General features: G+C 37.7%; 1 protein-coding gene across 2 annotated transcripts in view; it reads left to right on the top strand.

Annotated features, from left to right (window-relative positions):
* Window positions 1-19369, top strand: part of ADAMTSL1 (ADAMTS like 1) — an 877850-nt gene that overhangs the window by 540283 nt on the left and 318198 nt on the right. For both annotated transcript variants that reach the window (XM_029920116.1, XM_029920114.1), the window contains one exon: window positions 12856-12901. In XM_029920116.1, the coding sequence (XP_029775976.1) occupies window positions 12856-12901 (46 nt within the window). The remainder of the gene's footprint in view (window positions 1-12855; window positions 12902-19369) is intronic.

Genomic DNA, 19369 nt, shown 5'->3' with positions numbered 1-19369 from the left:
TGTATATAGGCTTATATATATATATATATATATATATATATATATATATATATATGTGGGCATATATATATATATATATATATATATATATATATATATAGGCATATGTGTGTGTGTGTGTCCCACTGAAAGCCAATTAAATGCAAATCTTTAGGGGTGGAATTCTGATATCAATAGATTTTTTTTTATTTTTTTATTTTTATTTCTGAGAGACAGAGAGAGACAGCACGAGCAGGGGAGGCTCAGATTGAGAGGGAGACACAGAATCTGAAGCAGGCTCCAGGCTCTGAGCCAGCTGTCAGCACAGAGCCTGACGCGGGGCTCGAAACCGCGAATTGTGAGATCATGACCTGAGCCGAAGCCAGACGCTTAACCAACTGAGCCACCCAGGCGCCCCTCAATACATTTTTAAAAAGGTCTCCAAATAATTTTAATGTATAACCAGTGTTAAAACTGCTGCTTTATTCACTATTGACAATAGCCAAAGTATGGAAGGAGCCCAAATGTCCATTCACAGATGAATGGATAAAGAAGATGTGGTATACACACACACACACACACACACACACACAATGGAGTATTGGCAATCGAAAAAAATAAAATCTTGCCATTTGCAACTATGTGGATGGATCTAGAGGATATAATGCTCAGCAAAATTAGTCAGAGAAAGTCAGATAACATGACTTCATTCATATGAAGAATTGAAGATGCAAAAGTAATATAAGAACAAGGCTGGGACAAAACATAAGAGATTCTTAAATATAGAGAACAAACTGAGGGTTACTGGAGGGATTATGGGTGGGGAGTGGGTTAAAAATGGGCCGGGGCATTAAGGAGGACACTTGTTGGGATGAGCACTAGGTGTTATACGTGGGGGATGAGTCGCTGGACTCTATTCCTGAAATCATTGTTGCACTATATGCTAACTAACTTGGATGTAAATTTAAAAATAAAATTTAAAAAATAGCTTCTATATTAAAGGAGATGATAGTGGAATGATTCAGCTCCCTGGGATTTTGGAGGTTGGGTAATAAAGAAAAGAAGGAATTTTCTGGTAAAAGAGATTTGTTTATGTTTAAATTCCCCACTCAACTTTCTGTGAAATGACCTAACCTGCAGCATGGAAGGATAACCCTGGGCACCAGCATGTCAGGACGTAAACGTGGTGATTGTCCCAGTACTGCTATGAGCTTAGGGAATAACTGTTCTGAGTAGTTAGACAGTTGTCTAGTATAGCCAAGGTCAGCTTTGCCCAAACAGACTATGTGATTTCTGAAATTTTCTTGCATTCCATTATTAAACTTACAAGTATCACCATTTAAATGCCTCCAGGTTGTTAGTCAATGACTAACTTAATGCCCAGTGACTGGGATATTCTATGCAAATTCTCTGGGACCCACCTTTCTTCACATTCATTAAATTTCTTATCCATTGAGTATAATTTAACTTTCAACCTTCAATTCAGCATTTATAAATTTCTTATCCATTGAGTGTAGTTTAACTTTCAACCTTCAATTCAACATTTATAAATTTCTTATCCATTGAGTGTAGTTTAACTTTCAACCTTCAATTCAGCATTATGCCTCTCCCCATTAAAAAAAAGAGAGAGAGAGAAAAAAAGAAAAAGAAAGTCTTCCTAATAGTACTTGAGATCTATTATTTTCTCTGTTCGGGCCTAATCTGTGCAATAGAAAAGAGGAGTTTAACTCTATTTTGCTTAGCTTCAACCACTGGGGGAGAAGGAGGTGGTGGGGAGGAAGGAGGAGGGAGGGAATGATAAAGGAAAAGAGAAAGATTAATAGAAATTAAAGGGACACAAGATAGTAAGAGCTAAAGACAAGGGACACCAGAATTGCATACATTGGGGGAAGGATGCTTTGCCTGGAGGAGAAAGAGTTAAGTATAGAACGTTAAGTAACATCATAGTCGTGTGTGATCATCAGCTGAAACCCATAACTACATATGTCAATCTTAAATAGCCCCATAACCAGTCCCTGCCTCTGGGTTTTGGGGTAAGACTCACAGGTCAAGATTGGGATCTTCCTAGTTAGAGAGTCACACAGTTGGGAACCTGGTTCTCATAACATTGGGTTTCACTGTCTCTCATAGAATCTTTAACCTATTTTGTGGACTATCTCTTTTATTTATTTATTTTTTATCAAACTACTAATTTTGAATCTTGGCCCCATTATTTTCTAGCTAGATGACACTGAACTGGTTTTCAGTTTTTCTGGGATTTAATTTGCTTTTCCATGATGTCAAGTGGGCATTGCCTGGAACAGAATAAGTGTTCAATAAATATTTGTATTTGATGAATGTCTAAGGTGCCCTTCAACTCTAAAATTGAATGTGTGACCCTGAGACAGAGAGCTTTTCTCCTCCACATGTGCAGTCAAAACCCATTTTTCTGCCAGATAGGAAGAGGAACAAAAGCTGCTCTTAATACGAATGGTTTTAAAGAAAAATGTTGTTATTCTCCAGACCCCCATCTTGCAACGGACATCTGGGTGATATGGGCGGATTGAAGAACTTTTGTCTCTAGCCAAAATAATTCATAAATTCCCAGCTCAAGGGTTGTATCGGGTGAGGTTGTGAGAGTCCTAGAGTTTCATAATATACATTTTCCTCATGGGGAAGATGGAAAAGTTGGACTTGATGTTGCTAAAACACACTTGTTTTTATTCTCATTCTTTGCCTCTTTTGGCTACTGAGCAAATGTAAGATCATTTGCAAACCTTATGGCATGTGTGTATGTATAATAAAGTACATGTCCTTCCTGCTAGCGGATCTCAAGCCAAAGGCAGCAATCCCCCTGCCCTGCACCCCACCATCTTTCAGAGGGAGCAAATGCATTGCAGTGACAAATACAACTTAGAGTAAGTTGCAAAGTGTGGAAATAAACATGTCTGTAAAAAAATGGCAGTTTCCTTCCTCTGGTAGCTATTTCGTTTCATTATACACTTTTCACTTTCACTTTATTATAGAAAGATTTTAATTAAATTTCAGTGTTTAAAACTTAGAGGAAATATTAGACAAAAAGTTCTTCATGGCCTGAAATTATCCTGATAGCATTTCCTTCTGTTCTACGCCTTCTCTTTAAATGTGACCCACCCACCCTTCCTCCTTCCTGTCTTCCCTCCCTCCTTCCTTCCTTCTTTTATCAAGAAATGTTTATGGAGTACTAACCATACACTAGGCACTTTGCTAGGCATGGGGCCCAGAGATCAAAACATAGACTGCAGGGGAGAAAAGCAAATAAAAGAAATCAAAAGTATGTTTTTTAAAAGTGAAAACAGTCCTGGCCAGCTACAGGACTATCCTGGGCCTTTAAAATACTGACCACATTGTTGACTCTCTGCCTCTTCTTCTAATGAGCCTCTTACCTTCAGTGTTCCTCCATGTCCATGCCCAGCTAGCAAAATTCATTACACACTCAGCAGTGGCCTTTAGCCCCATTTTGCTTATACTTATAAGTCGTTTTGTTCACACCACTTTGAGTTACCTTTACACAGATTGTGTGTGTTATGGTTTCTTGTATGGAACTGTCTCCCACAAGACTATCAGCTATGAGCACAGGTTTTATCTTTCTTGTCTTTATAGTTTTCTGCCTTGCACATAGTAGGTGTTCAGTTCAATGTTGGATGAATTTACTGACTAGGATATTAGGACCAGGAACCTACTGTGGGGCTGTTTCTTGAGTAACCCTTTGTCCATCACATTCTTGGGATACTTCTGGCCCATAGGGGCATCCTACCTAAGTTATTGCCTTCTACTTATTAAGTACTCACCAGCTTGTCCCTTTGTCCAATTCCTTTTGTATTTAGTATCCAGACCATGCCCATTAGTTGTTGGCTATGCATTATACTGTTGTGTGTTTTATGTAGACTGATGTAGAGTTTTTTTTTTAACTTTTAACTTTTTTAACTTTGAAAGGATCAAAAAGGCCATCATTTTTCTATCTTTCACAGCACGTTGCATAGTACTGGTTCAGATTGGATGCTCAATAAATGTGTTAAGTGACTATAAATCTGAAAGCATTATACAAAAGCTTCTTAACCAGAAACCCTGCCCAGGGGCTCATTTTCACTGTGAGACTGCTTACTGTACATTTTCCTCATTAGATTTTCTAAGCAATATGCTTGGAGCAGTTTTTGGCTTCATTAGACATTGGGCATGATCACTGTGGTTTATATTGTCATTGTTCTTGCTTTTTTCTTTGTTGATTACATGAGCATACTTCTCATTTTCATAACCTCAGCCCATATTTGTGAGAACTCGATGCTTTGTTGTAACATGTTGGTCTTTGAAGAACAGGCAGAGATATGTAAAATCATACTTGTTTGGGGGAAAAATTGGCAGTGATTTTTCTGGTGGTAATTTAGAACATACCAAACACTCATGATAGCAAATAAACCAATTTGAAACTCACAAGACAAACTCCAAAATTCAGTCTATAATATCCTCATGTGGGTCTATATTTTAATTTAACAGTGCTTGTAGCCTCTTAGCTGCTGCTAGACAATCTGTAACAGAGACGACTTCCTTAGTTCCCTATGGTAGAGAGAAGATCAAACAACCAGAGGGCATGTCTTCTCAGAATGTTTTCCCCAAACCTACAGCATTTCCATTCATATTGAATTTGTTCTCTACATGAAGTTTTAGTCACCTTCTGTATCCATAAACCAGGGTCTCCAAGCTGGCACAGCGTTCAGAATATTCTATAATGAGATATTAGGATAGAGCAGAAGTGTTGAATTATAAGACCAAGGTCACCAAAATATGTTACCTATGCCAAAGAAACACTTTTAAGTCAAGGCCTCAATTTATGGCACTGTTTTAAAAGTTGGGCCTCTCCTACCTCCAATTCTGTTTAAAACTGCTTTGAAAATACACCTTTTGGGCCAACTGTTTTTTTGGCTCCTTCCGCCACGTTAGAGCCTCTGGCAGATTGAGAAGAGCTAGTGTGACAACAGGGCTGTGTCTGTTCCCAGCCAGCTCACCTACTGATGGATGATGCCTGGCAGCATGCCTCCTTGTTGTTTGTTGTATTATTACGACAGAAAGCATTTTCAAAAGCCACATTTATCAAGTTGTCATAATAGTTTGGCTTGTATATCTATCGACTCAGAAAAAAAATAAATCTCTCTTAGCACTAATCTGTGAGAACCACGTGATGCATCACACGCAGAAGAGGCAGTGCAAAATGAATAAGCCATACTGAGTGAGATTCAGGGACTTTTCAACCAACTGATTAAAAGAAGAGGTGTTTTTTATGTATGCATTTCAAAGTCCTATAGTGCCAAAGACCTGTCCCCTCCTTGTTTCAAGAGTACATTTCCATGGGTGGTTGTGTTTGTTGCAGATGCCTTATTCCTAGAATTTTGGAGGGAAAACATTAAAATTTGCCACAAAGAAGGTCAATGACACTCTTAATGTTTAAGATCAATTTTTCATTGGCAAGTATCACCAGATTAAAGTTACCTATTGTGGAGAACCTTATAAGCAAGATAGGGGGTTGGGAGCTCATGATTGTTAAGGGTTGGCAGAGGGATTCGAAATCTTTATCCAGAGAAAACATATACTCAGTAAATGTTTGTTTAAAATACCTTAAATCTATTAATGTTAATAAAGCACTCACTAGATATGCATACATATCTTTAATTATTTAGAGATATAGTATATAATGAACCTACAATATAAACATAGTTATCTGTAGATCCTTTTTTTATTGAGATATCATTGATATATAACATTATATAAGTTAAAGGTATACAATGTATTGATTTGCTGTTTTTCCCCATATACCCTCTCCCTCCCCCCCTTCCCTGTGGTAATCATCAGCCAATTCTCTGTATTTATAGGTCTGATTCTGCTTTTTGTTTGTCTATTCAATTGAATTTATTCAGTTCAATTTAGCTTTTTAGATTTCACATAGAAGTGAAATCATAATCGCTATACTATGTATTAGATTTCCAGGACTTTTTTGTCTACTAATTGCAAGTGTGTACCCTTAAATGACATCTCCCCAATTCCTCCACCCCCAAGTCTCTGATAATTACCATTCTACTCTGTTTTTATGTAGATATTTGTTTAAGTTTATTGATTTATTTTGAGAGTGAGAGAGATGGGTGAGAGGCAGGGAGAGGGAGAGAGAGAACCCTAAACAAGCTCCCTGCTGTCATGCAGAGCCGGAGAGGGAAGCTCCAACTCACAAACTGTGAGATCATGACCTGAGCTGAAATCAAGAGTCAGACATTTAACTGGCTGAGCCTCCCAGGCGCCCCTTTAGATATTTTTTGAAGGAGGTTCTGAACTGACTCCTCTGACTGGGACCAAGCACCACACAGATAAAGTTTCCACACCAACAAGGCTCATTTTTATTGTCATGAAAGGCACTCTAAATTAGAATTAAATAATAATTATGTAAACATGGAATAAAACACAGAGAATTATAGAATTATTATTATAGAATTACTCTTTTCAAACAAAAGAGTGTAACAGAGCTAAAGGAAAGAAGAAATGTGGAACTTAGGAAACCCACCATGGTGGCCTAACTCTACCTCTAACTACGTTTTCTCCCCCATGCCAGGCAAGATCACCACCAACCACCATGATGCACAGATTCTACTTCTAGATGGTATATTTTTAGCATACAGTTTGACCCGTGGATGAGGATAGTGGGCATATGAGGACAGCAGGGTCCTGAGGTTCATGTAACTTTCTTTTTAATGGCTAAGTTGATTGGTATCAAGTGCTGTTTCCTGAAAGAACCTCTTACAATAATGTGTCTGTGGAAAATAAAAAGCAGCCCAACAGTGCATTTGCACTTGGTCCTCTTAAGTGTTCTTAGAATTTGTTATTCCTCCTGAGGTCTTTGTAAAAAGTTCCAGAAATGTAGAAGTGCTTTCGCTGGCTTCTTGGGGATATCCTTCCGCAAAATAGCTCCAGTGAATACTGAAATGCTCAAATTGAAGTGAGAGGAAAACTATGCACCAATACCACATGAAGTCCTGTTTTCAGCTGTAAGTCTGCTTGTCTTGTCTAATCTATGCTCATTTTGGGATCCAAGGTCTAAAGGACTCAGAGTCTTTCTGTCAGCTTGAATTGCTGATATAGTTTATACCTGTTCTCTTGTGAAGAGCTCATGGTTTCCTTTTAGATAACTAAAAAAAGAGAGATAAGCAGATGAATGCTCATATTTTAAAATTATTTGCCCTTGAGTCCATATTTGAAAGGCAAGAGATATAACAAGAAATGCAGTAACCGGTTCTTACTGAGCACCTCTCTTTGCTTTTTCAAAATCAAAGGCAAAGCTTCCTCAGTGATTGTCCTTAAGAACTCTGGAGTCTTAAATATACAATTACCACATTTTCCCAAAACTTGTTCACTGACACCAAGGACGAATCTGGCTATGTCTCCAGAAGAATCTGTTTGCTTAGAGAGGAAAATGAGGAGACCCTTGAGGTAAAAATTGATGTGTTTTACCCAATTTTTTTTACTTTTAAGGAGAGATGAGTTGAATACGCCTCCCTCTTTTAAAGTCTTAAATTATGTAAGTGAGAGGGTGGGGAAGTGAGGGACCAACAAATTGCTAATGCCTGGAAAGAGAGCTTTTAGTTTTCCATGGCAATTCATTTCTTCTATGGGTGTGAAATTATGGTAATGGAAACGAAGATAATATCAGGATTTTAAGAGCTGGAAGAGTTTGGATGGTTTGTTATGTGTTGAGTGTTAAAGTGTGCCTTAACTTTACACTAATCTCATTATAAGTGAGTTAAAATCTGAATAATTCTCAAATAATAGCTTGTGATTGAGATGATTACCATTTTTGAGAGAAGGAATTAGGTCAAAATTAATAAATAACTAGCTAGGAGCAAAGTGCTTAAATGAATAAATAAGGAACTTTGCATACAAATTCAGTTTGGAGTACATTTGAATATTTATATTTTGTTCTTTCATATTTGAACCAGTTCTGAGTCCTTAATTGGTACCGTCCTTAGCTCACTAAACACTATCCTGAAAATATTCTATTGTTCATAGTAAGAAGATGCATTTACTTAAAATCTCTGTTATCAGTGGTCTCTAACTTGCTTTGGAAACCATTTTGGATTGAAATTTCTGTTTGTTTTCATTCCCAAGGGTGAATTTTATTTTGCTTAAATGTGAAAGAAATCATTTGGCTGTTTTATACTAATGAACTGTTAAGAAGGGAAGAAAATATTTTTTACTGCTTGATGCTCAAATGAGGCTTTTGTGCCCAGATAAATGCCTTGGATGAAGAAATTCACACTTGGCACAAATTAAATCCTTACAGTGGAATAATCACTTCATTAATTTAAATAAAACTTATATTCAGGTATAATAAATTTGAACTTTTAAAAAGTGTAAGATTCTCTGCATTGAAGTTCTTTCATGTTACATTTTATAGAGGAGTGTGGTTTTCTTGGAGATGTTCCTGATGTACAATGTGTGTCTAGGTATCCTGTACTTACTAGAAGTAAATTTACCAGAACAGGAGAGCAGCTGATAAACTGATATGGTAACAATAAAGTGGAGTTAACCTCCAGGCCAAAACTCTGCTTGGTTTCTCAGATTTAATCTAGTCTTAATATTTTACACATCTTAAGCATATCTTGTTCCTTTTTTTTAATTTACATGCTTTGAAGTTAGACAAATCTGAGTTCCAATCCCTGGTTCTTTCTTTCCTGTGGATATTTCATTAAGCTTCCTAATCTCTATCAGCCTCAATCTTCTCATCTATTGAAGGGGAATGAGTTGTTGAAAGCTTATTGATAATGTACACAGAATACGTAACCCTGGACAGAATACCTATAGAAGGCGCTCAGTATATCATGGAGGCTAGAATTACAGTTGTTACCCACAATCTGATATGCCTTTCAATAATGAGGACCTTTCCAGTATCCAGCATTACCACTTTAATATCATATTTTAGTTGATTAAATGAAATAAGCTCTCAGTAAGAGGCAAGGCTTAAGTCAGAGAAACAAATTCTTTGTAAATCAATATGAGGTGTTTGACAATTATAGGATATTCTTTTGAAATTGCAGCAAATGTCTCTTTGTGTTGTTTTATTTTTGCTAAATAAGGATTTAAATCAATCGTTTCTATTATGCTCTCACATCTATCTTTCAAGGATGCTTTTAAAATGTGTGTTTGCAGTTGAAAATATATACGGAAAGGCTCATTTAAGTTATTGAAGCAGGTATTTTTCTGCTTTTTATGTTTTGTTTCGGTTTGGCTTTTGGTAAATGATCTCTCTATGATAACCCTTTGGCGTCTGAACAGAGCTTAGTAAATTATCTCAGTCAGTGATCACCAGTCGGTGTCCCACCATCCCAGCACACATTTGACTGAGAAGGGTAACACCCCGAGAGGGCAACAGGCTTATGCAAGGAGAAGAGCAAGTTTACGACTACATCCTCGAACTCCTAATTTAGTATTGTTTTCGTTATTCCTTCAGGGGGAGAAGGTTGGGAAAGGAAAATAAAAAGAAGAGAAAAACATAGAGCTTTAAGGTCTTAATGACTAACACCAGAGTTCACTTTTTTAAAGCGAGAAGTCATCATTGTATCTCCTTGTTTTTCAAACATTCAGTGGTTCCTCTTTGTCTATTGCAAAGTTCAAAATTAGAAGGTACTTCTCTCATCTATAATTCCCCACATAAATCCCAAACTCCAGCAAAGCAAAACCATATCCTTTTATAACTCCTTGTCTTTCCTGTGGTTTCCTTTCTATGTATCCTTAGTCTTCTTTCAAGATCTATTATGTTTTTATATCTGTTACACAATTAATTTATTAAATGTCTACAAACTGCTTACTGTGTGCCAGGCACTGTTAGAAGTACTTCGCAGGGGCGCCTGGGTGGCTCAGTCGGTTAAGCGTCCAGCTTCGGCTCAGGTCATGATCTCACAGTTCATGGGTTCGAGCCCCGCGTCGGGCTCTGTGCTGACAGCTAGCTCAGAGCCTGGAGCCTGCTTCAGATTCTGTGTCTCCCTCTCAATCTGACCCTCCCCTGCTTGCGCTGTCTCTCTCTGTCTCTCAAAAAGAAATAAAAAACATTAAAAAATTAAAAAAAAAAAAAAGAAGTACTTCACAAATATTAAGTCAGTCAATCCCAGGAAGTAAGTCATACTATCCAATTTTACAGATGGTAAAACAGATATTGAAACTGCAGAAGAGAGTCAAGGTTCCAGGAAAGGATTCTGGTTTCAGAGTGGGTCCTCTGAATTTCACATGTCACATATGTACTCAGAATTTCACAACTGAAAAACTTAACCACATTCAGCCAAGACAAATGTCTAAATGGCATGCCACCAAAGGCTTCTGGGTTGTAGAATCCATTACCTTGTAAATGTACCATCAACTGAAACCTACTTATAATCTTTTTAGACTCAGAAATCTGGTATTTTTCAGTAATCATATCAAGAACAGATCCTGCTCTTGCAGGTGGACCCACAATGACTTTGCCCAAGAGATTAATGTTTCAAACTAGAATGCTAGTTTGTTTATTAACTTACAGTGAAAAGTGGAACTATCACTTGGACCAAAATACCCACATCAGCATGACAAGCACACTCTGCCTCTCAACAGTCCTAAGAAACCAGATCACTCTTGGCAAGTTGCTTGGTCAATATTGTAATGAGAGGTATCCCTAGGATGAACAGAACATTCATTGGCATCAGCTAAGTTAGCATGAGGCATCTGTATCATGATGGTAACAGCCTTGCCAATGGGACCTGCAAGACAAGAAACTCATTGGTTTTTGGCCTGGACACTGCTGAGCTGAGCACTGACAACCACATATCGCTGTGATTCTCTTCTTTTCTATGATTATAATGCCTGGCCAGCCCTTCCTTTCCTTTCTCACATTCTGTTGTTAATGTGTGTTAATATTCTCAATCTGGTCACAGTCAAGTCTTCAGGCCTTATCTTTCTATCTCTTTAAGACAGGCTTAGTGCAATTGTATTTTCAGATGCTGTTTTCTTTTTGATAACATCCTTAAGACCTAACGCAAATACTACCTAGCTTATCCTACACTGAATTATAACCACATGAGTGTTTTGATTAATAGCAAAGACAAAGTCATAGTCATTCTTCTTTGTATTCCCAGAAGTAAATGCATTGCCCAGCACGTAACAGGAGCTCAGTGGATGTTTGCTGAATAAGCAGGTAAATGAGGAGGTAGTAAATCATCATGGTTAGGAGTGTAAGCTCTGAAACTGCATGGTCTGGTTTCAAATCTCAGCTCTAGTATTTAACACATGTGATTTGGACAAGTTACTCAACATCCCTGCGCTTCAGTTTTCTCATCTGTAAAAAGAGTATAATTGTACCCTGCCTCCCAGGGTTCCTGGAAAGATTAAATAAATTAATACATATATTGAACTTAGAAATGTACCTGGAATTTCATCTGTTAGTTATTAGTATAATAATTCTCTTAGCATTTTGTATTGTATTTTTACTTGTTTTGTAGAAAGTATGACTTATTTTGCAAAGAGCAGAGTACTGCTTGTCCTTGTTTTAAGTGTCATCATTGAATATTTAATCAAAATTTGTTTTTGTTCAGAGAAATTTAATAAACTGGAAACTCTCTTGTATTACTGATGGGAGTTAGGAATGGTACAACTTTTATGGAATGCAATTTAGCAATATTTATCAAAAGTCTTATAAAAGTTCATTCTCTTTAGTCTGGTAATTTCCCTTCTGGAAATTTATCCTATAGCCACAGGCAGAAACTTGCATAAAAACACTGATATGGGCACAGTTTATCACACTATCATTTATCAACCCCCTCATTGGAAATTACTTAAATGGCAAGTCATGAAAGAATGATTATACAAATTACTTTATCTTATTTAACAGAATATTATGTAGCTCTCAAAACTGTATCTTTAAAGTTATTTCATAGTGTGGGAAAATGCTTCTAAAAAATTGAGGTGGGAAAAGAAAACCCAAACCACAAAATGGATAGGTGATGGAATTCTTTCACACTAAGAAGAAATCAGTAAATCAAACTAACAGTGGTTATCTTTAGATCAGACAACTTTGGGGGATTTTATTTTTGTAATCTTTCTTTTCCAAAACCTCTACAGTGAGCATATATTTTGGAAGTAAAAACAATTCTTTAAGAACTATGAGTTTTAATATCCTTAGGTGTATAATTTTAAGACTTGTTGAATATTAAGTCTCATTTTTACCATATTCCAGATCTAAACTTTTTCAGTGAAATATCTCTTCAGTCTTATACCAGAAATAATTAAGAAGACAGGATTCATTTTTCAGAAAACCATGTATTAATATTTTTTGCTAATAAGCACTAACTATAAATACTTATTTTGAAAAATTTTTGAAGCAAAATGAATGCTTAGTTTCAGCCCTCATGGAAAAATCAGTTTATATGTACAACTTCTTGAGATCTGCTTTGTTTAGTATTGATAGGAATTTGTGTAAGAACATTGTTACTCAGAAGAAAAGAAAGACTCTTACATTAGTCTTTTAACGTTTATTTTTGAGAGACAGAGAGACAGAGTGTGAGTGGGGGAGGGTCAGAGAGAGAGGGAGACACAGAATCAGAACAGAGCTGTCAGCACATAGTTGAACATGGGTCTTGAACACACAAACCATGAGATCATGACCTGAGCTGAAGTTGGCCGCTTAACTGACTGAGCCACCCAGGCGCACCTCTACGTTAGTCTTAAGAGAAAATTGTTTTCATAAGAAAATAGCTTCAGTTTTGAGTTTTTCACAGGTAGTAATGAGTGTTTTTCTTTTTTTCTTTTTCCTTGTGTGTGTGTGTGTGTGTGTGTGTGTGTGTGTGTGTGTGTGTGACCTAGGAGCTGTGAGGGAAGAAATATCCGATATAGAACATGCAGTAATGTGGTAAGTACTGAGATTCTACTTCTACGATTATGATCATGTATTTTTTTAAAGAACTGAATAATGTTAAGCAGTTTTGTGTATCTTGAACAAGCAATCAATTAGCATTTTAATAAGATTTGTCCCCCACTATACTGATGATGCAGCCTTTAAAAATGCATATTTTTAATTCTCCTCAATATAAACTCTCAATCATTTGGCCAGATGGAAATTAACTAGGCTATTTCAAAACAGGGACTCTGTATTTCTTTTCTGCTTTCTGACTTTTCACATCTAAGTGTCTTGAGAACTGATAAGAGGAATGAGTAAAGGGAAACCACTGGGGTCTCATGAAATAAGTATTAGTTAATGAAACTCAGATTTGACAAAGTCATTCATTCATTCAACAAAAACTGTTCAATGCCATCCTTGTAGGACGTACTACACTATACAAGGAAAACTGACATGTGGACACTGTCTTAAAACATCTGTGATAAGTAAGAGATGCAGAGAGAGAAGATAGATGTGCACATAACCACACTTGAGCACAAAGTATGACAAATGCTGCAAGAAAGGGATAAAGTTCTTTGTGGTTAAAAATGAGAGACATCTAAAGGGTCTTCAAGGAAAAAGTGGTTTGAGATAGGGGTTAGAGGAGTAGGAAGGCTGTGTCTTGGTTCGCACTGAGTGTGAGCGGGTGATAGTCCAGAGGGACACAATGGGCAACTTGGGATACAGAAATGTTTAAGGTATGTTCCACATATGAATTTGGATAAAATTGTGCCTACCGGTAATGAAGAAAAGAAGTGAAAGATATTTTGAGGTTACACCGTGAACAAATTTAGATGTTAGAATTCCAAGTTTATATTAGTTTAGTGAATAATGGGGGATCACTAGAGGCTTTGGAGCAAGATTATGATATTGTTTCTTTCACTTCAGGAAGATTCATTCTGTAGTGATATGAGGGATGCTCTGGAACAGGAAATGGATGGGGAGCAACAGAGCTTAAACCAAATGGAACTAGTTACAAGAAAGATCACAGTTAAGGTCACTTTGTAAGACCTAAGAAGCAACATAAATTAGAATGACAAGTTGAAGTGAGATAAAAAAAAAAAACACAGAGGTGTGCGCATATTAGAGCTCTTAAACTGGCCAATCCTCTCTTAGAGTAGCTCTTTCCTCACTAGCTACACGAATGGTGTTTTCCTTTTCTGTTCACAGCTCAAATGCCACCTCCTCAGATTGGTTTCCTTGACCACCGTATCTGATGTGCTTGTCCCACTGCCCAATCCCATGTCTCACAGCAGTTAACCTTGCTTCCTTTACAGCACTTTGACCTTCTTTGTAACACTAATCTCTACCAAAGTTTATCTTCTTTGATTACTTGTTTGTTTTCTTTTTTCCCCACTCTAAAAATGTAGACTCCATGAGGATAGGAGCCTCATTCATCTTATTCTCTCCTTTATCCCTAGTCCCTGGAATGGTTGACTCACATGTATTAAGCACATGATGGAAATTTGCTGAATATATAATGGATTCCCAGGCTTCTGAAAAAATGGTGGATACCATTGTCAAAAGTAGGAATGTTGGGAGAAAGCTTGGGAGAGGGAAATGACAAATTTGATTTAGGGACACTATTGAGTTTGACATACAGGCTGTACTTGTAGGTGGTATATTCAACTGTGCAAGGAATATTTGATCTCAGGAAAGAGATTAGGGCACAAGCCATAGAAACACAAATGAGATGCCTAAAATTTGAAGATTTGGAAGCAGTCCCTTAGGGAGAGCATGTAGAGTGCTAAGACGAGAGAACTTTGGTGAATGTCTGTGTTCAGATAGAAAAGAGAACAAGAGCACCCGGTAAACCACAACAGGCACAATCAGAGAAGTAGCAGAATAAATAAAACTTCCTAAAGGTGTTCAGAAGGATAAATGTGGCCAATAGGTTGAAAACTGAAAAAAAAAAAACCCACTGGAGGCACAGTTTCTATAGTGTGCTAGGAACAAAATCAAGATTATGGGGGGTAAAAAAATAAGTATCAATTAGGAAATAGAGTTAGTGGGTATAAGCTATTCTTATTAAGTGTTAACAGAGGTATCTCATCATTTATGGAGTCGCATAAAGGTAGGTGGGTAGTCGGTTTGTTTGCATTGAGTAAACCTTGAGAGATAAATTGATATAAAAGGAGAGATGAATGATATGAGGAGGTAGTGGAATACTTGATGCCCCAGATCCCAAAAGAGACAGTGGGTGATGAGGAATATTGGTAAAGGCAAAGGACATATGCTTCACTCTGAGAAATTAGAAGCAAATTGAGAGAGGAAGTTTTAGGATATAGAAAGATTTTGAAGAAGAGAAAAGATGAGGCTGCTCTCGAGGCACAGGCTCAAGCTTCCTGTAGTGTTTTCTCTATCACCTGCTGACAGTGAAGGAGGTGAGTTGAACTTGAAGAAGTGAGCATGAAGGCCTACAACAGCCACTGGAAAAGTCAAGTGGAAGCCAGCAAAGAAAAATAAGGAATTGTTGGGGGGCAAAGAAGAGGCTCAGCAGAGGCCAGAAAGCTTGATGTGACAGAGAACAAGGTCAGAAAGATGTTAGAATTTAGTCCAGTGGTATTGCAATGTATTGGGGCAGGAACAGAGAAAACTCACATTGGAGGTGATTCATGGCCCGAGTTCTGATGAGATGGGTTGAGAGAGACCAAGATGAATGAAAAGTATATGTATTTTTAACACCCGACTAAGGAGAGTGCAGGGAACTAGCAGGCATGACAATTGGGAGTAGGAGTAATTGTTCAGTGGAAATTTTTGCCTACTTCATTTCTCTATTTCAACTGAGGACAATAGGTGCCACATACTTCAACTGATAATTGGTTAAAAGAATCAAATAGCCGCAGTTCTTAAATTTTTAAAAAGAACAAGAGTTTGTTTTAGAAATGGTATAAAAACATTTACTGAAAATATACTTTTATCATTGGTTTTCTTTATCACTTTTATTGTAGTGATATCTTATATATCAGGGCTATTTTTTAAATATCATAATGTTATTTAACAATATCCATAATGTCCATTCTGTTTCTTTGTAGATTTTGATACAGTGGAAAAGACCCAAACTCTCCTAAGTAGATGAATGCTTAAAGCATCATGAGCAGATATGTGCTTACCCTGTTCTTCAAGCTTTTCAGAAACAGCCCACAATCTCCTTGCTCTCATTATGAACACTTTCATGGACAGATGTAGGCTCAGACTCTGACCTAATATTATTTAAAACGTATAGTGTTACCTGAGCCAACTCTTTACAGCTTGTAGAATCAAACTGACATTGTGTTTTTTATGAGAATCTAAAGTCTTCAAATCATTTGAAACTTTTTTCCCCTGGCTTTTGGCGATGACAGAAGTGACATTGCAAACAAACAAAAAACAAATGAAACATCTCATATGAAAGAATTTTTTCATAATCACATTCCAATTTCTCAAACTAAGAAGTTCAGGGCAATTTAGTTAAATATTCACCTTTTAAATACTTGTTTGGAAAAACTCTAGGGTCCCTTGTTAGGTAAGCCTTCAGGTCAACCCTTAATCCCTGGCAACTTCCTGGGGCTCTTCCAAACCACTTCTCCAAAGATCCACCCTCTTTCTCTATTCTTTGTGGGTGCGGCATAGGACACTTCTTTGGGTTCTTATTCTCCAAGGATGAGGAGGAGAAAACATCTCCTCAGTTTTCTGAGTTGTCTGCATTTCCTGAAGAGTCAGTTCACATACTTTTAAGATTTTCTTGTTAATCACTCTGTAGACAGGGTGTATCAATAAAGAAAGTTCCCATGATGTTTCCCTGGTTTTATAGCCACACTACCTTCTGCTACTATTTCTAGCTGGTTTAAGCAGAATGTTTTCATTTCTAAGGATGTAGTGCATCAAACCTTTTCCATTTCACAGTCCCTACTCTTGTCTAGGAAGGTGGCAAGGCCTTCTTTCCCTAGAAGAAAAGACTAAGGATACTAATGGGAAAAACAATAGGTGTGCACTATTGTTTGCATAGGTGTGCACCCATGTGGGTCATTTAGGTCTCAGATCTTCCCAGGGGGGCCCTCAAAAAAGGTTTCTTTATGCTTATTCAAATTAGACATCACATCTAAGCTTCTTAATCTTAATTAGACATTTATATGGACTTTCAAAGTTAGACCAATATCATGTTACTTATACACTGTTCCTTTGTCACCATCCTTCATCTTCACAAGAGTAGACATTCAGGAGACAATGACCACAGTTAACAATATAATAGGCCAAGGTGCCTGTGGTACCTGGTGGTGCTCTTAAGTTCTTTTTTTTTTTAATTCAAGTTACTTAACATATAGTGTAGTATTGGTTTCAGAAACAGAATTTAGTGATTCATCACTTACATGTAACACCCAGTGCTCATCCCAGCAGGTGCCCTCCTTAATGCCCATCACCCATTTAGACTGTCCATCCCTCACTCCCCTCCCCTCCAGCAATCCTGTTTGTTCTCTGTATTTAAAGAGTCTCTTATGGTTTGCCTCCCTCTCTGTTTTTATCTTACTTTTCTCACACTTGACTGTTCTTTAAAAAAACAAAGCTCCTAAGACTAAAGTTGGGAAGCCACATTTCCATATCTCTTCTAGAGCCCTTCCACAGATGAATGAGAGGGCAGGGATTTCTATGCTAAGAGGTCACAGAAGAGCCATGTCTGATTTTCTCACCAGTGTACACCTGGTGCCTAGCACGAAGTGTCTAACTATTCTTGGGAAACTGTGTGCCCAGGAGCACAGCAAACTGACAGGGCTGCCACTAAATATTTCAAACATTCAAGGGAACCACAGAAATACCTGACACTTGTTGGGCACCATGCAACCTAGTAGATCATGCTGTCTTCCTTTCTATGACATCTTGTTTTTGCAAAGTTGGAGAATAAACCCCACACCCAGTCCTCCTGAAGCTTTTATAAAAAGCAAGTACTGAGAGAACATCAGTGTGGGACAGAAGATGAGGGTGGCATTGTCCGATAAGATTTCATGCTTTAATAAGTTTTCCAATATTCAATGAGTGCAAATTTACCATTAGTAAGTAAACCTGGTTATTTATGAATAAAATAAAATGTTATTTTTCTTTCAAGTATGTGCATTGTTCTTTTCAAAGAGCTATTGTGAGGGTGCAAATACCTATTGAGTTGTTCACACTTATGGTGAATGAATGAATGAATCAACGACATCCTAAGTAAGGTGACATTTGAGCAGAAGCTTTCAAGATGATAGGAATTTTTCCAGGCTACAGTGAAAGACAGTGTTATAAAAAATGGATATGGAATTTGTTCAACAGTTTCTTCTGTGACCTACTGTGTCCCAAGAACTTTTTCTAGGCACTGGGGTATCATAGCTACAGAGAAAGGTAAGCTCCTGTTTTCATGAAGCTTATTCTCTCGTGAGAGAAGACATATGATAAACAAATAGAGAAGTGTGACAGTTTCAGATAGTGAATGATTCTGAAGGAAATAAAGCATAAAGAATGACAAAGGGGAAGTCACTGCATATGGGATAGTCGAGAAATTCTCTCTGAAGTGACATTAGAGCCCTATCATATGTGTGAAGGGGGAGGCATGAAGTAGCCCCGCTTCCCTGAGGCTCTGGTAGGTCACTTTATGAAGTATGGTACAAGGTATGGGGCAGGGAAAGGGGTACTTATCTGTTCTGAAGAGTCTGAACTTCCTCCTACGTGTTATTCTGTAAGAAGCATTTCTAGCCTCTCAGTAAGGGTGACAGGCATTGTTTACAAAAGGACCAGAAGGCTGACAGACAGGGAGTTGCTCGAATCAGCCCCTTCTGTGCATTTCCTTCTCCGAGACCCAGAGCCAGCCAGTCTCCGACTGAAGTGTATGAAAGGCAGTGGAGGGTTTTCTTAACCTCAAGTAACATGTTTCTTGCCTGAGAAAGAAGTTCCGAAGGAAAGAATGGTGGTTTCTTCTTCATAAATGTTCAGAATCCTCCCCCTAGTACAGGGGGCTTCCAGGGGGCTTCCAGAGGGCACGCTGAGCATCCAAAATGGCTCTCCCCAAGGCTGACTAGACTCTGTCGCACTGGCCCTAAGAAACGTGCTTGCTGCTGGATTCATTCATGATTCCCTCCTTAATGACTCATCCAGTTAAAAAGCAAGAATTTTCGTTGTACTGTATCTTCCTTGAGAGAGAGAGAGAGAGCACTCTCATGTTAAACCCTGATAGCACATGTCTCTTACAAGTAACTGTATTAGGACTTCATTTGTAAGTTAATGTAACAAAATGGAGACCAGCCTCTCCTTACCGGTTAGCCTTGTAATGGCAGTGTCTGAGAAACCATCAGGATTGTGGCTAGGGGGAGGAGAGAGTGATTTGAAGGACACACTTCATTTTTCTTTTTCTTTCTTTTTTTTCTTTTAGGTAGGCAAGAATGCTGGAGATTTATTAAGTGTAACCTGGTCACCCATCCCTAATTCTGTTCTTTT

The sequence above is a fragment of the Suricata suricatta genome, chromosome 13 (assembly GCF_006229205.1).
Source record: "Suricata suricatta isolate VVHF042 chromosome 13, meerkat_22Aug2017_6uvM2_HiC, whole genome shotgun sequence".
Classification (NCBI taxonomy): Eukaryota; Metazoa; Chordata; class Mammalia; order Carnivora; family Herpestidae; genus Suricata; species Suricata suricatta.
Note: the sequence above shows the minus strand (reverse complement) of the source record. Positions and strands in the feature narration are given on the sequence as shown.